This window comes from Cydia amplana, chromosome Z (genome assembly GCF_948474715.1).
Source record: "Cydia amplana chromosome Z, ilCydAmpl1.1, whole genome shotgun sequence".
Lineage (NCBI taxonomy): Eukaryota > Metazoa > Arthropoda > Insecta > Lepidoptera > Tortricidae > Cydia > Cydia amplana.
This window is the reverse complement of record NC_086096.1, coordinates 16,639,303-16,664,537: the sequence shown is the minus strand read 5'-3', so window position 1 is coordinate 16,664,537 and position 25,235 is coordinate 16,639,303. Positions and strand designations below refer to the sequence as shown.

The following is a 25,235-nucleotide window of genomic DNA, read 5'->3' as shown; positions in this document are numbered from 1 at the left end:
GAAACTCCTCGATGGAAAACACAAACACAACGAGTTAGGCTCATTAGAAAGGTCTTAAGCAAGAAGTACTCGCTAGATAGACATCCAAATAAGAATAAGTACAGTCAGAAATAAAAGTGTGTCACAATTTTTGAAGTGAAAACTTCTTTAGCGGCGCTGGGCACTTTTTGAGGTGGCGAAAAAATGATAAACTCGAGACAGCGTAAGGCGATCACGTGACCGTAAGATTTAGATGGAAACATTTAGATGGCATTTAAATCAATAAAGAAAAACTCAATGACATTACATGGATACGAGGACAATACGAGGATCTCACAGTTACATTCTAACTTTATATCACTCAAATATAATTCAATAAAGCTAGGTACATCTCGATGAAATCGCTAATAAAATGAACTCTAGTACGGTGAATAAAACTCAAAATATCATGACCAAATATATTTAGATGCGATGTCTGCAAGGTAACTTTACAATTTCTATTCAAATTTTAAACAATTAACGCTACAAATTTGAATTTCGAATTTTAAACAAGCTCACTGACCAGCAATTTCGGAACTAAAGGTTTTCAATAGAAATTATACATACCGTAAAATGGGGTGAGTAGGTTTCGCGGTGAGAGTTGGGTTATGAATGGGGAGAGAAGGTTTGAAAGGGGGGTGAGATGGTTTTTTAAGGCTACTGCCACAAAAACAATGCATTCCAATTTAAATTGGAGCTATAGTAATACTCATAATAAAAAAAAATCGATCCAACAATCTTCCAAAATCACCTTTGTATGAAAACCCAACTCACCCCAAATACGCGGGACTACGGGGTGAGGTGGGTTTTCCTGTTTATCGTCAAAGTTATGAAATGGAACTACCCAAAATAAAATAAAACGAAAATACAAACTTCCGGAACACTTATTATATACACCATTCAGTTTGCATATGTAAAAATAAAATGTTATCGAGGTTTGAATGTCAGTTTGGCACCTACTCACCCCATTTTACGGTAGTGCTGCAGACATTTTGGACTAGTCATTGAGTTTTCACTTCTGTCGGCACTCCCGGAGTGCAACCCGTTGTTGTTTTTTTTGGCATAATTGTGTTAAAATCCGAAATTCTTTTTCGCCAGTATCTGATCCCAATTGATGATTCCTTCTATATCGAGTGGTTTGGAAATCCAAGGAAAAATTGAACTTCCAAGGCTCACAAAATTTATGCACATCTCCTGAAATTGAGCAAACTCTGATTACACGCATTTATTTTAGGACCAAATGAAGGTATTAAAACGATTTCCAGCTTGCTGAGAATTAATTCCTCAAAATGCTGTTTTAGGTAGGAACACAAATAAACCGTATACTCAGGTATAAATCTATTTGTATTATCTAATATTTTAGTTTTTTTTTTCACTTGCGGAAGCGCCCCCCTGGGCAGCATGAACGCCCCCCAATCGCTTCCGCGACCCTTACCGCCCCCCTGAAACTCTTCAGAGCCCACTGGGGGGCGGTATTGACCACTTTGGGAAACTATGGACTAAGTCAATATTGAGGTAATCAATTTAACTTTAATAACTTTAATAGTTTGTAGCTTTCTAATAGACCCCGAAGGCTAATCCTATTGTCTATTGTTCAGTAAAACCGCACGTGCCTGCCTGCAAAAAAGGGTCCTAGTTATTCTATTTGGCACCTGAGCGCGGGCTAGTCCAACGCTCAAAAAACCAGTGTAGGTGCGCTCTCCGATAACGCGCCTTTGTTACGCATCTCGATGACACATTTTAGACTGGTTCTGTAGCTTTCGACTCGCCGGCACTCAGTAACCGAGGTACCGATTTTTTATGCAGGTGGTTGTGGCACGTGGCACGAGCGGTTTTTCTTAACAATAGACAATAGGATTAGCCTTCGGGGTCTATTAGAAAGCTACAAAATATTATATTATACATTATACATGTAATGTTTTTGATGAGCTCTCATCTCTTTTTGTAGGCAGTCCTTCTTTTCGGGTACTCATACCCATACTATGTATACACTTCATAACTAAACACATCTTCATTCATACTCACATCGTACATCGTAGTTTACCTTTACTTTACCTACTATTTGTAGGAACTGCAACAGTAATTTTGTAATAGCATATATTTATATGGGATTACAAACTTACTTATGCAGTTCTTAGATCTTTAAAACGTGACTGATATAGCAATAGTTTTAGGTTTTCTATGGCTTGATAAGCTGAAAACTACTTTAACTACTTATGTTTAAAATGTGAAGCTTGTGGGTATGCTCGAAGTACCTTAGAATTATGATGATCGTGAGCGAGTGAATCAGTGTCGAAATTAAGGAACTTTGACATACAATAATTCTTAAACTACAAATTCAAATTGAATGTTTTTGAGAATATATCTTAAGCTTGTTAAGCCCTATAGATTACTGAAAATTCAGGGTTCTAGCTTCAGCCATTTAGCCAGCACAAAATTACAGGACGTCGAAAACGGCCTGAAATCCTGAATCGCTTCGAGAAAAGGATGGTACGGCCGTGGCTCTTTGTTTTGCTCGACTTGGCGAGATAACATTTAATTTGGAGAAAATTATTTTTTGTTAATATAAAATATTTTTTCACCTTTTCCAACTGTTAAACAGTATGCAACAATTATAGTAGAAACTTTTTATCGCTGGAATCCAATCTTTACAGTATTTAAAAAAAGGTTTAAATTATAATAGCACAACATAACAGAATAGGATTGTCTGCCTCCGGCTTGCCTTAGCCGGCTGTCCAGAGTGGAGTCGTGAAATCTACGTTCTCGAGGCTACCCTACATGTGAAAACATAAGTGGCAAGTTGGCTACAGGCTACAGGTATGTTTAAAGTCCAGTGACACCTCTCTAGTTCTCTACCCTCAGCCCTCGCACCGGGGCGTTTTTTTGTTGTTGTCCCAAACACTTTTTTTCAAATTTGGGATTTTTTATGTTATTTCTACTCAGAATCACGAACTCTTTTTATCCTAATAGGAGAAAAAAAGTGTCCCAAAATTTCCATACATTTTTCGATCTTTCCATTACGCGACCACCATACAAAGTCTATGAAAAATGGTGACGGAATGGAAATAAAAACCTTAGGACACTTTTTTTCTCCTATTAGGATAGAAAGAGCTCGTGATTCTGAGTAGAAATAACATAAAAAATCCCAAATTTGAAAAAAAAGTGTTTGGGACAACAAAAAAAAAACGCCCACCCGGTGTTGCGCTTGAGTCAACTTATAGATGTAGCTTAATGTAGGGGCCCACCTTGTACGTGGGGGCGAGTCACCATCTGCCCGAAATAAAATTGTATTACCTATACCATCTTATTAGGCAGGCGTCTAGTTTACAATCCCATAGCATAGCGGTAGCCCAGTAGGCCCAGTAAGTCCATTGCTTTCACCCAATAGCCTAGCTTAGTCCATTTTAGATTCCATCAACTCTCAATAGTCTTTATTAGAGATGCCCCGAATAATGGTTTTGGCCGAATACCGAATATTCGGCCACTCTCTCGGCCGAATACCGAATATTCGGCGACCGAATATTCGGCATGAGATGCGAACATTGTGAGTCACAATATTATGAAAACTGTTCGCCAACAAAGCACAATAACGTTTGCTAAGATATACTTTTTGTAAAACAGGACTAATGAATGTAGGGCTAGAGTCAATGAAATCAGACCCATGATAAAAATAAAATATTTCATAATCAACAAATGCTTAAATAAAGGGTCTTCCTATTTAACAACTTTCCAATAATACTTTTTAAATAATAAATACTTATACCTAAATTTGGTATTTTTTTGTGTAATTTTTCTTTTTAGTTAAGAGGCAAGAGATATTCAGTATTCGGCCGAATAGTAGGCAACATTTGGCCGAATACCAAATATTCGGCAAAAAGGCCGAATACCGAATAGTTACCGAATATTCGTGGCATCTCAGTCTTTATACACCTTGGCGGGTGCTGCTTCCACGTGCGTCCCATGACGGGCAAGGGCAGCATCCACTCGGTGTAGCCCCTACAGTCATTAAAATGTCAAAAGGCAATATGTTGTCTTCGGCTCGGCAAACGCCTCCCACAGGTCCGGAACATCATTGTTTCGTGATAGGAAAGACATATTAATATTAATACTAGAGATGCCCCGAATAGTGGTTTTGGCCGAATACCGAATATTCGGCATGACACAAATGTTTTTTAATCAACAAATGCTCAAAAAAGGGTCTTCGTATTTAACAACTTTCCAAGAACACATTCTAAATATACCTTACCTACATAGTTTTTGGTTATTTTTATTGTGCAATTTTTCTTTTTAAGTAGGTGCAACAGATATTCGATATTCGGCCGAATAGTAGGCAACATTCGGTCGAATACCGAATATTCGGCAAAGTGGCCGAATAGGCCGAATGCCGAATAGTTGCCGAATATTCGTGGCATCAAACTTGCCACTTACCCATTTAACAACACAATACAGTAAATAACTAAGCTAACATAAGCTTTAAAGAATAGTGGCATACGACCACGGCTATCCTCTGAATATCTATAATTTAAAAGATAATAGGTACATAAATATAAAATATTTTCTAAATGCGATTTCAAGATGATTTTTTTTCTTGTTTCATACTTTAAGAGCGCAATTTTTCAGTAGTCGGGTTTTAGTTTCTAAACTTATTTTTGAAGTTTAAATGAAAACTTCTTTAGCGGCGCTGGGCACTTTTTGAGGTGGGGAAAAAATGATAAACTCGAGACAGCGTAAGGCGATTACGTGAGCGTAAGGGGCGTAATTTATGGTCATATGGTGGCCACTCATAATTTAAATGGCATTTAAATCAATAAAGAAAAAACTCAATGTTATTTGACATTTATGTTGCGGACTCCTTTTCAAGACTCTTTACCTATGTTCAAATAATTTGACGTTGTCATGGCAGTATGTAAATAAACATGTCAATAAAAAAGTGTGATCTTATTTGAGAATGATAATAATATATAATAAATAAATATAATACCTCCGCTAAACGTATGTATCGTGTTACCGGGCGTCGGTAACATAGTGAGGTGAGTTTTCACTTCTATCGGCACTCCCGGAGTGCAACCGTTGCTGCTTGTTTTTATTTAATTCATTTTGGGGTTATGCTTTCGTAAGTTACTATTTGAAGTCAGATTATATTCTTTTTGTGTGAGAACGTCTTGAGTCAGTGGCGGATTAACCTAACAGCAGAAAAAGCATATTCTACGGGCCCCGCGCCTAGAGGGGCCCCGCGTTCGACCCTGACCCCCTGACCAAGCGATTTTGAAATTGATTTGTATGAAAAACAAAAAAAATACACTAAATAACGAAGAGGCGCGTGACTAAATCAAAATCATCTATCGCCTTCAAAAACTTTCGCCATAATCGCGATTCGCTCCTATATTTTTAATGTGAAACTTTTATTCTATCGCCCCAAATTTTTGGACTGTCTATCAGCATGTCGCATTACATAATTACAGCATTAGTAAAATTCTACTTTATTTATCTAATACTTAGAGTTCATAGACTTTAAAATAAGCATAAGACTTTTTGTTTTCGAACATCACGGATACAATACAATACTTACAAATATCACGAAGGCTGATATTTGCTTGTAATATTATACAAAATTTTAAAGCAATTCTTGTATGTATACCTATTTAGTGATTTATATATATTTTTTGAGGATCTCGGAAACGGCTATAACGATTTAGATAAAATTTGCTATATGGGGGTTTTCTGTGGCGAAAAATCGATCTAGTGAGGTCTTATCTCTGGGAAAACGCGCATTTTTGAGTTTTTGTATGTTGTCTGAGCAAAACCCGGTCTCCCAGATATTTAAACTTAAACGGTAACAAACTTTCTTTATTTCTACGGTGAATGGTAAATAGTCATGTCATAATAGGAAGTTAATAGTCAAAAACGACCTTTTGTTTTCCAACGTCACGGTCAACGTCCCAACGGTTGGCTAAAAGAATTTAAAAAATCGGCCAAGAGCATGTCGGGCCATGCTCAGTGTAGGGTTTCGTAGTTACCATTCTGTCAGAATAGGCCAAACAGGAGCTATTAGTAAGTACATAACTACATATCATGTACATTACAAGATTTACAAGCATAAGGGAGTACCTTCGCAGCGCTTTTTGTACGTCTTTTTACTAAGAAGAGGAGATTTTTTACAATAGCTCAAAAACGGCTGGACCGATCATATTCGCTATAGTTTTAATTGACAGTATTTATTATGCTTTTGTTTAACGATTCTTCCATATTTTTTGGAGCCATGGTTCAAAAGTTTATAGGCATATATTTATTTCTTTAAAGGGGCATATATTTATTTCTTTCGGAGCGATTATTTCCGAAAATATTAACCTCATCAAAAAATGGTTTTTGGATACCCTTATTCATTTTGAAAGACCTATCCCACACTATACGATCGAAGCAAAAAAAAAAAAATTATGGAGGCACCGAAAAATTTTTTTTTGTAGTTTTCTAGCACTAACGATCACGGAGCAAAGCCGTGGACAGACATACGGACATGGCGAAACTATAAGGGTTTCTAGGTGACTACGAAACCCTAAAAAAGAATTGAGGAACACAATGGGGCAAGTACGTCTGGATCATCTGTCTGATCTGTCGTTGATGAACATAGAATATGACCTCCTTGAAGAAATTGACACAGACCCCATAATACATCAATTTGCAAATATATAAAATCACGAAAAGTGAATGGCTGACAACCTTGTTTCTTTTATCCTCTTAATCTAAGAAACTAAATGAAACCATCAGGGGGCCCCGTGGACGAATGTGCTACGGGCCCCGCACCAGCTTAATCCGCCCCTGTCTTGAGTGCAGGATCGCAGGTGGGCACCCGGCATTAGAGCGCACCCCGTACCTACGTTGGGCTACGCCCGACTCTTTTAGTATGGATGGAGGCACCATCGGTGCCCGGCATTATAGCGTGCTTCGTACATCGGGCTATGTCCGACGCTTTTGGTACTTTGGGTACCTTCAGTATCCGCCAATGTAGAACAGCCCATACGTCAGGCTACGCCCGACGCATTTAGTATGAGGGCACCTGCATTGTAGTGTGCCACGTACGTCGGGCTGCGCCTGACGCATTTAGTATGAGGGCACCTTCGGTGCCGGGCATTGTAGTGCGCCACGTATGTCGGGCTGCGCCCGACGCATTTAGTATGAGGGTGCCCTGCCGGCAATGCCTTGTTGTGCGCCCGACGCATTTAGTATGAGGGCAACTTCGGTGCCCGGCATTGTAGTACGCCACGTACGTCGGGCTGCGCCCGACGCCTTTGGTATGATGCGGTGCCCGGCATTGTAGTGCGCCACGTACGTCGGGCTGGGCCCGACGCATTTAATTAATTAACAAGCTTTTATTAGGTCGACCTGTATGTAACTAACTATGTAATGAAATCTTGCAAGTTAAATTTGATCCACTTCCCGGTTTCCGATTGAGCTGAAATTTTGCATACACATGTAAGTCGGGTGACAATGCAATATTATGGTACCATCGAGCTGATCTGATGATGGAGACAGGAGGTGGCCATAGGAACTCTGTGATGAAACAACGCAACCTAATTGTGTTAGGGGTTTTTAGAATTGTCTCGATGAGTATTAGTTGTCTGTCGTAAGAAAAGTACAGTCAGCGATAAAAGCTTGTACCAAAAATGAAATTTTTGCCAATAACTTATTTACTTTAGTATGAGGGCACCTTCGGTGCCCGGCATTGTAGTGCGCCACGGACGTTGGGCTGCGCCCGACGCATTTAGTATGAGAGCACCTTCGGTGCCCGGCATTGTAGTGCGCCACAAACGTGGGGCGACGCCCGACACATTTAGTATGAGGTCACCTTCGGTGCCCGGTATTGTAGTGCGCCACGTATGTCGAGCTACGCCCGCAGCATTTATAGAATCCTGAGCGCTAGCGGATCCGAAATTCGTTTTACCCGCAATATTACCTGTTTTATCGGGTAGGTACATGCAAGCAAAGCCGGGAGCAAAAGCTTATAATATGTACATATTTGAAATGTGCTAATTACGCTCTTTCAAATGATATATGACACGGCATCATAACCTTAAGGAATACTATCTTTCCCTATCTTAGTTTTTATTTTTATAATAATTGACACTATTGTTTCTTTATTTAATATATATTATAGTTTTTATGTATGTATGTATGTCTAGATGTATGTTTATGGTTATATGTATTTAAGTATGTTTTTCTTTATTAATGTTTTGTGTTGTTTGGTTATATTCAATTCGACTTTTCATATTTTTTATTTGCGCCACCTACCGTATATTCTAATTCTTTTGTCTCCGATACCTTTAGGTTGTCTGGAAGAGATCGCTCTTAAGCGATAAGACCGCCTGTTGTTACCTCTATTGTCTTTGTTTATGTTATTGCACATTTATTGTAAACTACGTGTATGTGAGGTGTGCAATAAAGAGTATTGTATTGTACTTCATTTAATTTTTTTGTTCCTGACTTTATGACCTCTAGAGGGCGCCATGATCAATTTAATGTGACGTTATAAGCCTATAACCAGCGGACAATCAAGACAATTCGAATGACACATCATTTGTCAAGTTATAATGCGTACTTTTGAAGTTATGAGGGAACAGATGAACATACACACATACATACCCACATACATAACGGTCAAAATCATAACCCTCCTTTTGCTTTGCCGTAGTCGGGTAATAACATCATGAAAAAAAAAACATGTATTCATAGCATAATTTTTATAAGTGAATAACAAGTAAATTAATAAGTGCATAACCTAATATGTAACAAGTAAATTAATAAGTGCATAGCCTAAAAACAAGTAAATTGATAAGTACATAGCCTAAAATAAAAACAAGTAAATTAATAAGTACATAGGCTAATAACAAGTAAATCCTAATAACAAGTATATTCTACAATATCGAGATACAATTCTATTGGCTATATTCTACAATATCATACAAATAAATTCTATTAGCTATAATATTCGATCTATGCCCATGTTTCCTGGGACGGCACATAGTTGAATATGGGGTAGCCATAGTGATAATTATAATACATTTCATTAATGCTAGTCTTACTAAAATCTACATATGTTTCTAAAAATGTATTATACTTATCGCCAATTAGCAAACACAACATTAAGTTTAGCTTATTAACTATCAGTGTATCCTTAATTTTTTCTAAATTTACTTCTAATCCTAATTGATTAGTTGTTAAGTGAGTAGTCGGTGATGTCAAGTCTGGTGAATAATCAATCATAGACTATGGCTCTTAATTCTAATAACCACTGTTCTAATAACTCACGATCATTGTCTTTGTTTTTCACTTCACTTTTTGTTATAATGTTTTTCAAGTGGTCTTCCCACATGTCATGATTGTTGTCTTTAGTAATGCAGAATCTCTGTGTGTAATGTTTTCTCATTGCTAAATCTACCCTGGCCAATTCTGCGACGTCATCTGCTGGTGCTGGTTGGGTGATCTGCATGTAGTGTAAGCGTTCTTCTATTTGTACCTTCAAATCCTGGAGGTCTGCGATGTACTTGGGCTCTAGTTGTGGCTCTTCTAACTTGCGTGTGATTGATGCGCCTTGAAGTTTTCTGAGTCTTTCTTCGTAGACACGGCGTATCAAGACTGCTCGGTCGTAGAAGTGGTACTGCCGACACGACAACTTGAGCAACTTGTAATGTTCTTCACAATATTTGAATTTCATTGACACATTTTTTACATGGTTTGTCCCAAGTATAGGCTGAACATATCAGTCCCACAAAATTCCCAAAGTTACCATCTTTTCAAATGCCAAAAACTACCTGCAAGTCGTATCAGGTAACAGTTGCAAAGGAAAATGAGTTCCCCTTTCATCCTGAAACTCAAATAACTACTGTACAGATGTGAAGAAATAGGTAACACTAGTCTGGGTTCCAAGTCACTGTGGGATTGATTGATGTTATCGAGGATGCCGACACGTGGCCTAAGGCCTAAGCAGGCCACACTTATGGATCAGAGACTCAGAACAGGGTTCTTGCATCTGTACTGATATGATTGAAGCTCGCCGTGGGTTACGTGATTCTTCCAGACGCCATTGGTTATTCTGATTTCGCTCAGCAAGTAAATGGGCCACGTCTACACTTAGCCGTCTTCGTTCGAGTCACGTCCGTACTTCTGTATTCCTCGATTTCCTCGCAAAAATACATGAAAAATAAAAATTGATACAGAAATTGTAAAGCAACTTAAGCAACAAGTGTCAATACTGTCAATGTCACTGATAGATGTCACTGGAAAAACCGATTATTTTTGAGCTGTCAAGAGCTCATGTCAGAACGTCACTACTAATTTTGACAGCTCCCTTAAAAAAAAGAATGTCTCTGGTTTTTGGCTTCCAATTATTGGGTCGTACATTATTGGGTCGGGCTTTCTCGACCTGTACCAATAATGTTCAGCCCAATAATTGAAAGCCAAGGGACTCAAATTAGTGGACGCGAATTATGGGGTCGTACATTATTGCCCTGTGAAAATAGTGGCTTCGTATTATCGCCCCGGACCAAACTTGCGCGGACCGAGAATGCTCAACCCAGGAATGTACAGCCCAATAATCCGCGTCCATCATGGACGCCAATTATTGGGCTGTACATTCTTGGGTTGAGCATTATTTGGTTGTGTATTAGTGGCTCCCTTTGTTGTCTACCCTGGACCATAGACAATACAAAGTTTTGTTTTGCTGATTCATTTGTCTATGGAAGCATAAACAAAACATAGATCTAGTATACTTGCTATAGATGATCTATACGCGTGCGCCCGTGAAGGACAACATACGCAATGCGACTTAATTAAAAACACGTTTTAACATTCTTGACAACATACCAAAAGCAACGTACGTAATTTGGTCGGGTTATTTGCTACCCTCCCCATAAACCATACTCCGTAACACACTACCGCACCGTTCAAGATCACAGTGCGCTGCACCCATGAATCTAGTATTAAACTGGATTGGGCATGAGTGGTGGGGATAACTGACAGAACGGGATAGACTTATGTATCTTTCAGTAGGAGTAGCAGCGAAAGCGCTATTAATGTTTGTCCTTGTCACAGTCTCACATTTTTTTTTATTCCCCACCGTAAATTAGTATGGATGATTGGTCGAATTTATTTGTTGTACAAAATAACAAATAAATTCGACCAATCATAGCGTCGCATTGCGTATGTTTTGTCCCTCACGGAGGCACGCGTAGACCACTTCTATAGGATGATACCTTCTATGGCTGCACCCATAAGTGAGAGCGAGAAAGAGATATCTTTGTCTATATAGCTGGTCAACCAAATCTTGTCAGTAAAAAAAAGCGCGAAATTCAAATTTTCTATGGGACGATATTCCTTCGCGCCTACATTTTTCAAATTTGCCGCCTTTTTCTACTGTCAAGATCTGGTTGACCAAGTATATATTGTACCTCTATGGAACAAAATGAGCTTCAAATAAAAACCAGGCACACACGATAGGCATATGCGCAGTTTTAAGACCACTCCAGACGGGAACGCCAATTAAATCAGATTGGTGACGCAAACGCCAATTTGGCTCACCGATTTCGACCGCAGTACGGATATGATGGTCGTTCTTGTCTACGTGACAGCGTGATAAAACGGTGTCCGTCACTTTCTTTCCCACGGTGTTAAACAGTGACAGTTATTTTATCACGTGGATAAAGATGGATAAAGCTATCCATAATAGGCTGGCTGATTATGACCGATATTACCGATGAGTGAAATGAAAACTCAGTCACTATTGCAAAATGTCTGCAGCACTACGTATAATTGGGGTTAACGCCATCTAGCATTATTTAGTCGCATTACTTGAAACCCCTAAGCACATCACTATTAGTACTCGAGTTATATTAATACCAGTTAGAGCGAAATTCACTAGATGGCATTAAATCAATAAAGAAAAACTCAATGACATTGAAGTAACAGTTTTTCGATCAGGTCACGTGTCCGTCTTACGTCTTAAGATCGGTTTTCCTAGGATAGCGGTGCCGTCATATAGCGGCCGTCTCCATACTAAATAATACGGCTAAATATGGATGTCGTAGTATTTGTATGGAGACGGCCGCTATATGACGGCGCCGCTTTCGGAGGAAACCAAAGCTTAACGGTCACGTAAGACGAAGACGCTCGCGGCTCGGCTCGCGGCGCGTCTCCTGGCTCGCCCGGCTCGCCTCGACACACTCGCGTTCGGCTTGTCATTCGGCTATAAACCTTATGCCGTGCCGTTAGTGTTTAAATTATATTAGCTCGACGAGCTTGCGAGCCACGAGACGAGCCGCGAGCCACCGCTTACACTCGCGTCTTGTGGCGCGGCTCGCGGCTCGTCTCGTGGCTCGCGCGAGAGTCTAATCCGCCTATAAAATTGTTTCCCTTCACAAAAAGTGCACAGCGCCGCTAAAGAAGTTTTCACTTCAATATAAATAAGAAAAATAATAATATTTATTTAAAAGAAAAAACCTTATTAACAATTATCAATGTCATGGTCCCACACTACACTAGGCTATGCCTGTCACGTGGTAGCCGGATTCATAATTCCGTAAGCTAAAGGTTAAGTAAACTAATATGTAATGTAATAGTTTAGTTATGCTTTGGTTTCCTCCGATAGCGGTGCCGTCATATAGCGGCCGTCTCCATACAAATACTACGACATCCATATTTAGCCGTATTATTTAGTATGGAGACGGCCGCTATATGACGGCACCGCTATCCTAGGAAAACCGATCTTTAGACATTTAGGTTTTTCTTCGCAAGTGTGATGAAAAACACTGTGTGTAACTACGGGGGTAAGAATATTGTAAACGCGAGTCTTTAATTCCCTCCAGCCCGCGGCTGTCGGTTGACTCTCCCATAGGAAATTTCAACATCAGACCAGCAAAATGTATGAAACATCCAATTTTTTTTCCCGCGTTTTCGGGGTTGGTCCCATAGTAAAAGTTGCTGTCCTAGGAAGAAGATGACGATCAGAAGCATTGAAAAGATGAAACATAGAAACTTTATTTCGTAACTCCTGAACATTTTCATATGGCATACCAACATGACAACACCAATAAGTAACACCATACAAAAATTACCACTGTGAAAGCAAATCGAAATCATTGAGCCGCTGCATTACAAATCCCCGTTTCTTTTTCTTTTTAGCATCTTTGTCATCCTTTTCCGCTTGAGCGACAGCCTTAGCTTTCGTTTTTTTCTTAGGTTCTGATTCTTTCATTTTCTGGATTTCACAATTCATATCGAATGGGCATTGGTCAGCTGGATAGAGTGGCATCATTATGACCGGCACGTAGTTAGACGCACCTCCGTCTGTCTATATATTAAAATTGAAAGGATATTAGAAATTATACAAATACCTAATAGTGTGTAGGTATAGGTATAGGTGAACCAGGATCTATTGAGGGTGCGCCATGTTGCGGAATTTCACTGGAACTAATTTTTTCATACTACATTGAATTGTCACCCTATACATGAGAATAACAGCGCCCTCTTGACAATTATCATATATTACTGGTCAGGCTATACCTGTAAAGTGGTCCAAAAACTACTTTTGATAACTACACCTACACTACCTACTACAGCCATCTTTGTTTCTCAAATAGGTACTAGGTAAAATTCGCCGTCCAAATGACATTCATTATGTAAAGTCTCGAGCGCTGATGGCCTAGCGGTAAAGAGCGTGCGACTTGCAATCCAGAGGTCGGGGGTTCAAACCCCGGCTCGTGAGAGATCAATGAGTTTTTCGGAACTTATGTGTACGAAATATCATTTGATATTTTATTTATACCTATACCAGTCGCTTTTCGGTGAAGGAAAACATCGCGAGGAAACCGGACCAATCCCAATAAGGCCTATAGTTTACCCTCTTATAATACTATTACTTATTCTGTGCCTCTGGGTTGACAGGTCAGATGGCAGTCGCTTTCGTAAAAGCTAGTGCCTATGCCAATTCTTGGGATTAAATAGTTGCCAAGTTGTCGTTCGCCGACTGTATACTTTATCACCTACTGTACCTTAGCATCCATGTTGTTGTTAAGTATTCTGGTAAATAAAATAATTCTGATTCTGATTCTGAAGCGGACCCCAGCTCCCATGAGCCGTGGCAAAATGCCGGGACAACGCGAGGAAGATGATGACACAAGTAAATTGTATGAAACCAGTGTATGGCCATTAAGGACTCAATACCTAATATTTACTGAATTACTTAATACAAGTGTTCGCGTGAAACGTATGTGATTAGTCTAATAAAACAGTAAGGGGTCCGCAAAAAATATCACTTACCTTTTCAGCAGCGCACTGGCTGCAATAGCTTTGAGCTGCGGATACAGCTTTAGACTTGACTAAGTGTGCCACTACAGTTTTCAATTGTTCCTCGTCTAAACAGTCTGGTTTACTTTTCTGCCAATTGCCATCTGGGTTTAACGATACTAACACTGGCGCAGTCATATCCAGAGCCTCAAACCCAGGTTTTGCCAATGGTCTGCCGCCAAAAAAAGTGTCACAGTTAATATTCTCGATGAATGGTCTAAAATAAACGCTAAGCACGAAGTATTTCGTTCATTGAGCCGCCTCCATTGAATTTCTTTGTGCTGAGCGTCTTGACTTTAGTAGTAGTAGTACCTATAACCTATACGAGCTAACCCCAGAAAATGGTCAATGATTTCAAGAATAACGGAACCTGTCTAGTTTACTAGATCCAGGCGTCTTTTTTCAGGTGTTCATCGGTGTAGGTAAAAGTGACAGGCCAGCCAAACTTTTCAGATACAGCCGTTTCATTGACAGAACTCCACCCCACTTGATAATGTGGGCATAGAAATGTACCGTAATACTGTAAACCCCCGGAACATTGCCTGGCCATAACATTGCCTGACTGGAACAAACAGTATCTCGTTCTTAGAGAATAACTCTTTTTTTGTTTGGCGTGGTATGCAATGTTGAGCAAGTAGTAAAGTACCTAAGAAATTCATACTTACATATCTGCAAGTTTCCCTAACAGTTCTTTTGTCGCCATTATGAGGTTAAAAAGCAGAGGATTTTTATTTCAACGTTTTAATTAATAACAATTTTTAAATTTTCGATGACGAACTACAAATTTTATGTAATTTTCCTTTAATAACTGATTTTTTTTGTGTCATGTGATATTTGAATAGTAAACTAAATAGTTTGAATATCTCATAACTCATAAAGTGATAATAAAAAGGTGATATTCTTTAAAAAAAGATAGGGTTGGTTTGCCATTTCTTATAATAGGTATTATTGGTATTCTAGTAAAATACCTAGTATTTTTACTAGTCTCTTTCTGTACAGGTCTAGAACTAATGAATGACGCTCGCTTACATTGTAGATGTGAGTAGTATTACCTACCGTGCGTAGGTACCTAATATACTGTTGGAGGCAGCAGCAGATAGACCGCGCGCCAGTAACAGATTTTCTGTGACCAATAGCATCCTGGGTGAAACCTCGTAATGTGGTTAAGGTCGATGTGTTGAAAGCTCATTTCAAGGACGTCAGCTGCCGCTCTGTTGGTGGGTTGAGTAACGTAACAACTAAAAACACGTAGAAAAACTAAATAACTTAAGTCATCGCCTCCCGATTTAAACTTTGTCGGAAGATTGTTGAGATGTTACTGAGAATAAAAAAAATAGTCAGCCGGTTGTATCGTGGTGGAAATATGGGGGTTTTCGAGGGTGAAAAATCGATTTTAGGCCTTATCTCTGGGAAAACGCGCCGTTTTTGTATTTTAATGTTTTCCAAGCAAATCTCGGTCTCCCAGATATTTTTTTAGATCGGCTCATAAAGCCCTTTTGTTTAATACCACACACGAAAGGTCTCTGAACAATTTTTTTTAATAGGTAATAAAAAAAAGATGACGTCATAACTCCTCTCCTTTTGTTTTTGACGCTACGGGTCAAATGGTCTAAAGATCAATCGTACTTACCGATTTTCATACTTTTAACACCATTTGCAGCATTTTATTGAATTTCGGGGTGTACCGCTAGGACTATCGTACCTACCTTTGGTGCACAGTTAAGTCAAGGTATTTAAATATCGACACGGACAAAGTGCCAAAAATATATGTACACGATCTTATTGCCCATACAATAGGTGACAATAGGTACCTACATAAAGGTAATGTGTACATGTTGTCGGCAGTTTGTCCGAGTCTTTATTTAATACCTTGACTGTACAGGCAATGTACAGTCACGGACTTTAATTGAAGGGATGTTTACAAAAACAACATAACTGACTACACTGGTTGACACCTGAAACGATTAACAATGTTCTTAAAAAAGTGTCAACCGTTCTAAGCAGTTATGTTGTTTTTGTAAACATCTTTTCAATTGTTGAGCCAATTAGGGTTTACTTTACAGTGGACATTTCATACCGTTTTACACATAGCAAAGACAAATGTACCTAACTCCGTATAAGATGAATAAAATCTAAGGAAAAAAACATGCCAGAAATTAAGAAAAAGTCATTCTCGGATAGATGGCGCACACACCTATGGCCTATGCTCGGCTAGATGGCGTTGACGACACCATCATGTCCATCCACCATCATGTTTAACAATTTTAACACATAGGTACCTATTAATTAACCTAGTAATTTGGTATATGGGGGTTTTCGGGGGCGAAAAATCGATCTAGCTAGGTCTTATCTCTGGGAAAACGCGCGTTTTCGAGTTTTTATATGTTTTCCGAGCGAAGCTCGGTCACCCAGATATTTATATATAATATCGGCTCGGCTAGGAAACGGCTCTAACGATTTCGATGAAATTGGCTATATGGAGGTTTTCGGGGGCGAAAAATCGATCTACCTAGGTATTCATTATTATCTCTGGGAAAACGCGCATTTTTGAGTTTTTATATGTTTTCCGAGCAAAGCTCGGTCTCCCAGATCTGTTCTCTTTGTACATAGTTGGTTTTTTTTAGCATTAGAAAAGAAAACAGTAACTACCTATTACTGATGATCTTATGAAACCAAAAAAATGAAATGTATAATCGTATATGATTCGTACTTGTCCGTACCACCTTTGTAAACCGTTAATAAAACTCTGTGCTGCGTAACTTTCAGTGGCATCAATGGCGCTGATTATTCTGAGTAGGAATACCTATTCCAAAATAATACGAGTAGATGAACTTACAATAATAATAAAACATTTTTACGTGTCATTGCTTATTTATTTGCATTTTTTCACAAATGACTACCATTGGGATAGTAGATCGAAGTCTGTGTGTCTGCTAAGTAACCAAGGCTTTGGTTTGTTCATAGGTCCGCCGCCGGCTTTCATCTGACCATCATCTGCTTTCTTTGATTTCTTGCAAGAATGCCAAATAAACCTAAAAAAAATGTGAGGTCAATGACGATGAATGATCAAAAACAAAAATCGAGTGATTATGAAAACTTAAGTATACAAGTTTAAGTAATATAAGTTTCGGGTATAGGTATGTATAAGTTTCGATAAAGCTTTAATCACGATAGAATTTAATTTACTTCTTTATTATTGCACTGTGTATAATACATATTATGTAGGCACTAATATGTATCATAAATTAATAATAACTGCCAGTAGACTCGGATTCGGATTTACGGACTGTAGTAAAAGTACTAGCTATACGTACTAGCTGCAGGGCCGGATTAAGGATGTCGGGGCCCCTAGGCAGTGCAATGCTCGGGGCCCCCTTACAATTAATTCAATTAATTAATTCTTATGTAAGTTCAGTTGTTCAGTACAGGGAAGTAAGTTTGCGGTTTTAATTTCAACCTTCAGGTGTCGGTTGAGCCGATCCGAACATGCCGAACGATGTCTTTTTCGCTCTTGCGTGGACATAAAAGCTTTTTATATTAGTTTTTGCCGATTCCTCCTTGCGTCCAGTGTGGGGAGAGCTCTTTTTTCTCAATTAGTAGTTAAATATTTTGCGAGGCTGAACAGCGATTGTCCGACCATACGAGCCGCATGATTAAAATTAACCTAATAATAAATATTTTACATGTGTTTAAATGATTATTTATTAACCAGTCAAACTAGCATGTAAGTACAGGGTAAATTGGAAAAGCAATAAAAATCGCAAGCGCAGCGAGCGCGAAATTTTTTGTGAAAAAATTGTGAAAGCGTGTTAAAAAAGCCTAAAAATCCGAAGTTACCCAGTGAGGCGAGCTTTCATGCGAGGTCAAAGCCGTGCTTCAGGATAAGCTCAGCTAGATCACAGACGCCAACCAATGTCCATTGATTAAAAAGCGAACCGCAGGCCGAGCTTGGCGCAGCGAGGCCAAAGGCTAAGCTGAAGAAGAGATTTGGTAGACGAAACAAAAATTGAGGTAAAAAGTGAGGCTGAAGGTCGAGCTCAGCAATCTCCACATACTTAACAAGCCCGAAGCGTACTTATAACCAGCGAGGTGAGCTTTCATGCGAGGCAAAAGGCTAAGCTTCTGAAATCAATGTTTATCATCTTCCTCGCGTTGTCCCGGCATTTTGCCACGGCTGATGGGAGCCTGGGGTCCGCTTGGCAACTAATCCCAGTGATTGGCGTGGGCACTAGTTTTTACGAAAGCGCCATCTGACCTTCCAACCCAGAGGGTAAACTAGGCCCGTATTGGGATTAGTCCGGTTTCCTCACAATGTTTTCCTTCACCGAAAAGCGACTGGTAAATATCAAATGATATTTCGTACACAAGTTCCGAAAAACTCATTGGTACGAGCCGGGGTTCGAACCTGCGACCTCTGAAATCAATGTTTATATTTGTTAAAAAGCGACGCCGAAGGTCGAGCTGTAAGAAACCAGCGCTCTGATACGAACCAATCGTCAAATGTTACTCAACAATAATATATGTGTCATACAAGAGTTACTCGAAGGGCCGAAGTTTCATTAATGAGGTTTTAGGCCCTCGGGAGCCTGAAATTCGAGCTCGATTTACAGACTTTAAAAGCTATAAATTAACATAATTTACATAATCATTTGATGTTGATGATTGTGTGTCTGAGAAACTGATATTGGACATTAGGTATAAGTAGGTACCATAAAAAAATATTTATGAATTTTGGCCATATGAAACACATTTTTTTTGGCGCGCGCGGGGCCGCCGTGGCCCCCTAGCCGAGGCGGGGCCCATAGGCAGTTGCCTACTCTGCCTTAGGGTTAATCCGGCCCTGACTAGCTGCCCCTTTCTCAGCACCCGTCGTATACCTAGACTGCCGCCCCTAATATCTCGCCGCCCTAGGCCTACTGGTCCTATTAGGGCAAATCCGGCACTGAAGCCAGGTGCAAATATTGTTGGGCATAGCTAATAGCTTCCCGAGCGATACTTATGTGGTTAAGGAAGATGTAAAATCGTGGGTTGAAGAACCGCAGCAAAATAAAAAATAGTTTTAGATTTGCAGTAGGCCTTCTGTTGCTGGCAGTGCTGGCTCGCGGTGTAAAAGTTTTGCTACATTGTATTACCTACACTATATATGACTATAGTTGGTTTGTTTTCTGCTTTCCGTTAAATAACGCGTTTGGCGTTATATATTACATGAAATATTACTTACAATATATATCTATGCAATATATCTATTATGGAAAAATTATAGAAAAATATTTATAAGTATTTTAAGATTAAGGTAAGATTAGACTAGTGTCTCTGTATGAACGCGAGTGTCTCTAATCTAACCGTGAGTGTACCGTGTATAATTTCGTATCGTAGTCTAGGTAGGTACTTATAATCCTACCTTAAATAAGTGTTATGAAGGTATTATTTTTATTTTTCTTTATTCAGAACCCTAACTGGAACTCACGAAAGTTGAAAGCAAAACGATTGTAGTGCCATCTACGTTGAATATTGCGCATTAATTATCAAGAGGGTTCTTCTATTAGTGAATACCCTATTGGGGGACAACGTGCCGTAGTAGACTGAAAATCGTCCGGTAGATGGCCGTCCCGTACAAACGCGAATCAGGCAAGCTTGCTGTATTGTTGCTGATATCTTATGTTGCAGCTAGATGGCAATGACTACCCAAAAGGATATGGTGTCAAATTCTAAATGTAAGAGATGCATAATCATTTTATTTTAAACTTTGAAAGTGTACCTACATATTATAAGCATAAAATATAAAATAATGACTTTAAAATGCGCAATATTTGCATCTACCCCTGTTTGCTATCTTTCGTCAAGTCAACCTATTGTGCAGGGCTAAGAGGTGCAGCATTATTGTTTCTGCTTGGGCATAATGCTTTCGGATGTCGTAGCGTTCTGCCCGACTGTTCTCCTCTACAAGTCTCCTTTCTCAACCGATTCTAGTGATGCGAGTAAATTATTTTTTTGCTGATTCTGATGAATTTTGACATTTTTTAAATGGCGGACATGAAGGTTTTGTACGTCTTAATATAAAAAACCGGCCAAGTGCGAGTCGGACTGGCGTTCCAAGGGTTCCGTACATGAAGTACGTACGACTCACGTTTTACTGCACATTTCTATGATTTTTGAGGTACGGAACCCTAAAAAGTAATCGATACGTTCCCTCAAACATGATATTGCCGATTTTTAGAACAACGAATTTAGCTTTTGTGCATAATTTGTTACAAAGTATATGTAAGTAGTTAGTTTTTAGACCTAGGTATGTTCGTGATTTTTTTTATCGAGCGAAAATCAAAAACTCAGTTGTCTAATCGATCCCTTGATAAAGGCCTCAAATTTGCTAATTAAATTTATGGCAGTCTTATTGTGATCCAAAAAAGCACTACGACTTTTTAAAAGCTCCTTTTTCTGAACATAGTGCCCATTAAAAAAAACGACAAGTTCGATCAAACAGAATGTTGCGCAGATTTAAAAGAATTAATCATATTATTAACTTAAAAAAAATTGTTACATTCGATTCGATGAAGTTCATATTTTTTTGGCAACCGTGTTATGATATAAAAACCGCGACAATGTTTCAGAAACTGCTGGTTGAGCTTACGGCACCTTAAGGTGCCGTCATCCTACGATCGGAGTGGATTGTCGTAATGGCTCCTATACGGCAGCTATACGGCTGACGCAGCTATACGGCAGAATGAGATATCAATATCAATATCACTTGCTCCCTCTAACGCATAAATGCGTCCCTTGGAGTGGCCGGCGCTGGCCCATCGTGTAGAGGAGCCATAATATGTAGGTCTGTAGGTACATTACCTGGGAGTTCGTATAGTCTGTTTATGCACAGGGCAGCGAGATTCTATATCTGGCAGTTGCAAGATGTAGATGATTTCTTCGTCGTCTTCTGCTGCTTTGCGTTTCTCAGCATCCGATGTTGCGTAAGGCTGGGTTACGAATAAGAATTATACATTAATTTGGTCGATCCATCCATCTGTATCCAAGTGAATATTTATTCGGAAATGAACGATTTTTAAATTGCACAAAAAATACAAGCCAAAATCGGACAAAATGATTATAAATGCAAATGTACAAGTTGACGTGAAAGAGTTTCACTATGACAATGATCTATCATTTAGTTCAATTTCATTCACATTGTACCTCGCACCCCATTGCACCTCGGCCGCTCCAATATATCTGATGGCGACTGTATTTAAGCTGGGATCCCCGATTCCCGGTCGCAGACGTGAGTTCAACTCGGAATAACCATTAGGTACTGTATTAACCATTCATCTGATAATTCTACATAATATGATTTGAATCATAGGCAACCCAAAGTTCCATTTGGTTGAGTGTACTTACAAATACACTAGGAGCCGATATAGCCTCGCATGGGTCTAAAAATCCATCCAAAATCATTTGATTGATTTTAGTCTTCCGTGCCATGTTGAAGTTCTTGGGCTGGCCGCTGATTGGAAACGTGATAAGAGGTTTCCTAAAATATAACATAAGTAGGTATGTTATATGTACATGTGCAATAATGTTACATGAATTTTAATTTACACAGAGAAGTTCAATGCAGTGTAAGTGAAGGACTTCTAGATAGTGTTGGTAAGTAAGTAAGATTCTAGTCCTCTGCTTCAAGACTCGACTCAGCTTTTCAGACTCTTATAATATTATAATTAAGTCTAAACTCGAGTTCTTATCTACTTGTTATAGATCCGAGTCTTTTGTAGAGTTTTGAGTGCTTTTGACAAAACCCTCGATGTTTTACAAACAATTTCGAAATGCATTGTGTTTATGAAAAATTCGTGGGTTAGGTAGGTACACAAATCATACAATAATGCCTAATTTCTTTACTGTTACTTAAGAAAACCTATAAAATTGTTGATGGAGTCTTTACTCGGAGGCTCGAGTTATTTCGAGTTGCTTTTAAGAAAGACTCAACAAAGGACTCGACTCGGGACTTAAAACAACACTCAGAAGTTTCTTAAGCGCCGAGCATGCGCCGAGTCTCGTAAAAAAGAGGTGAGTTTTTCAAATTCAGACTCAAAGGACTCGAGTTTCCTACCAACACTACTCCTAGATTTCGATTTCAACAGAACTTAAGTAGTATTTACTTATAATAAAAACTATTATTATTTCATGCATCGATGTACGAATATCCTCGAGAAAGATCGTTTAAGATTTATGCCCTAATAAATAAATAAATATTATAGGACATTTTTACACAAATTGACTAAGCCCCACAGTAAGCTCAAGAAGGCTTGTGTTGTGGGTACTCAGACAACGATATATATAATATACAAATACTTAAATACATAGAAAACAACCATGACTCAGGAACAAATAGGTACGTATCTGTGCTCATCACACAAATAAATGTCCTTACTGGGATTCGAACCCAGGACCGCCGCTTCACAGGCAGGGTCACTACCCACTAGGCCAGACCGCTCGTAATAGTCATTTTATCTTAAACTTAATCGGATTATTAGTTTGAAATTTTAAAGTTACAATAGGTACTTATACTTAGCTCCTTTATTACCTGAACGGATCCAAATATAGCGCCCTCGGCGGCAGCTTAAAGTTTTTCTTAATGTAATCTTCATCAAGCAGCTGGAAGTCGCCTTTGTTTCCGGAGGGACTAGGGGTTGAAGGTTTGGAGGCACCGGTCTGGGCCGGGCCGGGGCCATCGCGGGGCACCAGGCAGATCAGCGGCAGGCCGCCGGGGCCGCTGCCGTCGCGGCCCTGACTCTCGCACTTGCAGCAACTGCACACAAAACGGCGTAAGAGTGCACCCAGTGCATCATTGAAAGTGGCTGAGAGACTGGGGCTGGCTGGCCAGAGATATGATAGATAAATATAATCATGAAGTTGTTTGTTAAGAGATTACATAGACGGTCCAAGGTCAACAAATGACAGTGTGAAATTGCCGCCATAAAAGTTTCAAAAAAAATCTTTATTTAACATAGTAGGTAATTTAACAAAAGCAAATATCAGTGAAACCCGCACTAGGCATGGTCTATATCGCGTGGGTCAAGTCATTACGAGTTACCAAAATACATATAGATATATTAATTATTAAGCATACTTATAAGCATATTTACTCGAAGGGTAAAGGATAAAATATGACGTTTATATTGGCACTACATTTACTCGCTACATAATCGTTTGAATGCAAACTCTAGGTGTTATGGGCTACATAACATACCATTAAGCGACACTGACAAAGAATCCATATTTTTATACATATTTTAATGAACATACCTTGACATTTTCTGAGGTTCTATGCTATGGTATTTCCTTACAACGCGACGCAGTACGACTACGTATGCGCTTTAATCATTTTTCTGTTTTTATCATTTTTGTTTTTATTTTAAAAATAATTCATATAGAAATCCTATGGAGTCTATTTGTGAAAAAATACCTTACCCACCCAATAATGAAATACAATGCGGCAATGTTAGCCGCTCACTTGTCTAGTAGGTAATGACCATGTAATGACAAATTACTTGAAAGATCAGTTTTTTTTCTTTTCAATTATGCTTAGCCATTACTAATTTCCTATGTTGTCAAAACCGTTTAAGGCACAGTATGTACAAGTTACTCTATGGTATACGATAGGCGCTAGTGCTGCACTCTGGCGGTAGAACATCGCTAACTATAACATCAGCACATCACTAATAAAGAAACAAAAATTTTGCTACATACTTATCACTTACTTTACTCTTAGATACATACATTACATAGAAAGACTTTTTAGTAAAAATAGTAGATTGTGTCACAAGGGAGCAAAATTACTTATTTACGGCGAGGGCGTACATTGATCCCTAAACGAAGCGAAGGATTCAATAATAGAATCCAGAGAGTAGCGAGGGATTCTAAAGTAGAATCCTGAGCGTAGTGAGGAATTCAAGTGTGTTAAGCCTAAGATGGAATTAATGTTGACCATGTGATACATACTACTTGTCACATCACCTATGAGGCAATTTGTATGTTTAAAGATATCTTTAAACATACAAACACTAATTTTAACTTTTTTTATGATTTTTTTAACTTAATAATATTATTAAGTTAAAAAAATCATAAAAAAAGTTAAAATTAGTGTCCTAGAAGAGAAAAGTGTTACTTTGATCCCTCCTAGCAGGGCAGAAAAGGGCCACTTTGAACCCTCCAAGCAGAGAATAAAAAGCTCTTTTTGAAATTGGTGAGGTGAAAAGTAAATTAACAATGTCAGATGTAAATTTCGTCTCGGTGCTTGGATTTCGGCATAGTGCGACATTTCGAGACATTTCAGCCCCCCGCTCAGCTTCAGCGTCGATTTATCGCGTTTGTTTAGTAACGATTCGCCGACGACAAATTAAACGATTGCCGATGCCCCAGGGCAGGTTTTATTACTCCCCCCCTACCCCTCGACGATAGTTTAAGGCACTCTTCAAAAGGGTAGAATTGTAAATTACAGCAGGACTTTTAATAATTAATTAATTACTTATACGGTTTATACTATAGCATCTGTAAATATAGAAAACTTTCTTGCTTATCGGAATTAGAATTATAAATGACATTTTATTTGTTAATATGGTTTTTATTTTTTAATATGTAAACCAGAAGTATTAGCATTAAGGTACATTGGGACAAAGTCAGAAAGTGACGAACTCAGAATGTGACGTCCTAAGAAAGTGACATACTCCGCCTGAACCGACTATGGTTTATTTGTGTCTTTCCATTAGATAAATGTCTTTCTTTGTCTTCTTTCCATTCATGTGCAATACCTAAGGACCATTCTATAAAAAAAAATTGTTGGAATTTCAGATAAAGTTCTTGAACCGTCCAAATTTTTCTTAGAAAAATTTCAAAGTATC

The 25,235-nt window shown here is 38.8% G+C and overlaps 2 protein-coding genes across 2 annotated transcripts; both read right to left on the bottom strand.

The window, feature by feature from the left end:
- Positions 1–13,108: 13,108 nt before the first annotated feature.
- On the bottom strand, positions 13,109–15,103 carry LOC134661025 (uncharacterized). Its single transcript, XM_063516926.1, has 3 exons — positions 15,018–15,103; positions 14,326–14,524; positions 13,109–13,357 (listed from the first exon to the last, which is right to left on the bottom strand). The coding sequence occupies exons 1-3, from the start codon at positions 15,053–15,055 to the stop codon at positions 13,118–13,120; spliced, it is 477 nt and encodes a 158-aa protein (XP_063372996.1). The 5' UTR covers positions 15,056–15,103; the 3' UTR covers positions 13,109–13,117.
- A 2,100-nt stretch (positions 15,104–17,203) lies between these two features.
- Positions 17,204–23,723, bottom strand: LOC134660842 (uncharacterized). The gene is made up of 5 exons (XM_063516688.1): positions 23,641–23,723; positions 22,919–23,143; positions 21,736–21,868; positions 21,193–21,320; positions 17,204–17,384 (listed from the first exon to the last, which is right to left on the bottom strand). The coding sequence occupies exons 1-5, from the start codon at positions 23,646–23,648 to the stop codon at positions 17,249–17,251; spliced, it is 630 nt and encodes a 209-aa protein (XP_063372758.1). The 5' UTR covers positions 23,649–23,723; the 3' UTR covers positions 17,204–17,248.
- Positions 23,724–25,235: the final 1,512 nt, after the last annotated feature.

Coding starts and splice junctions, on each gene's coding strand:
- LOC134660842 (XM_063516688.1), bottom strand. Junction 21,869..22,918: donor CTATATTTGGATCCGTTCAG/GTAATAAAGGAG, acceptor GTTATATTTTAG/GAAACCTCTTATCACGTTTC. Junction 17,385..21,192: donor CAGACTATACGAACTCCCAG/GTAATGTACCTA, acceptor CATTTTTTTTAG/GTTTATTTGGCATTCTTGCA.
- LOC134661025 (XM_063516926.1), bottom strand. CDS start 15,055: ATGGCGACAAAAGAACTGTTAGGGAAACTTGCAGATAT. Junction 14,525..15,017: donor TTAGGGAAACTTGCAGATAT/GTAAGTATGAAT, acceptor TTTTGGCGGCAG/ACCATTGGCAAAACCTGGGT. Junction 13,358..14,325: donor GCCAGTGCGCTGCTGAAAAG/GTAAGTGATATT, acceptor TTTAATATATAG/ACAGACGGAGGTGCGTCTAA.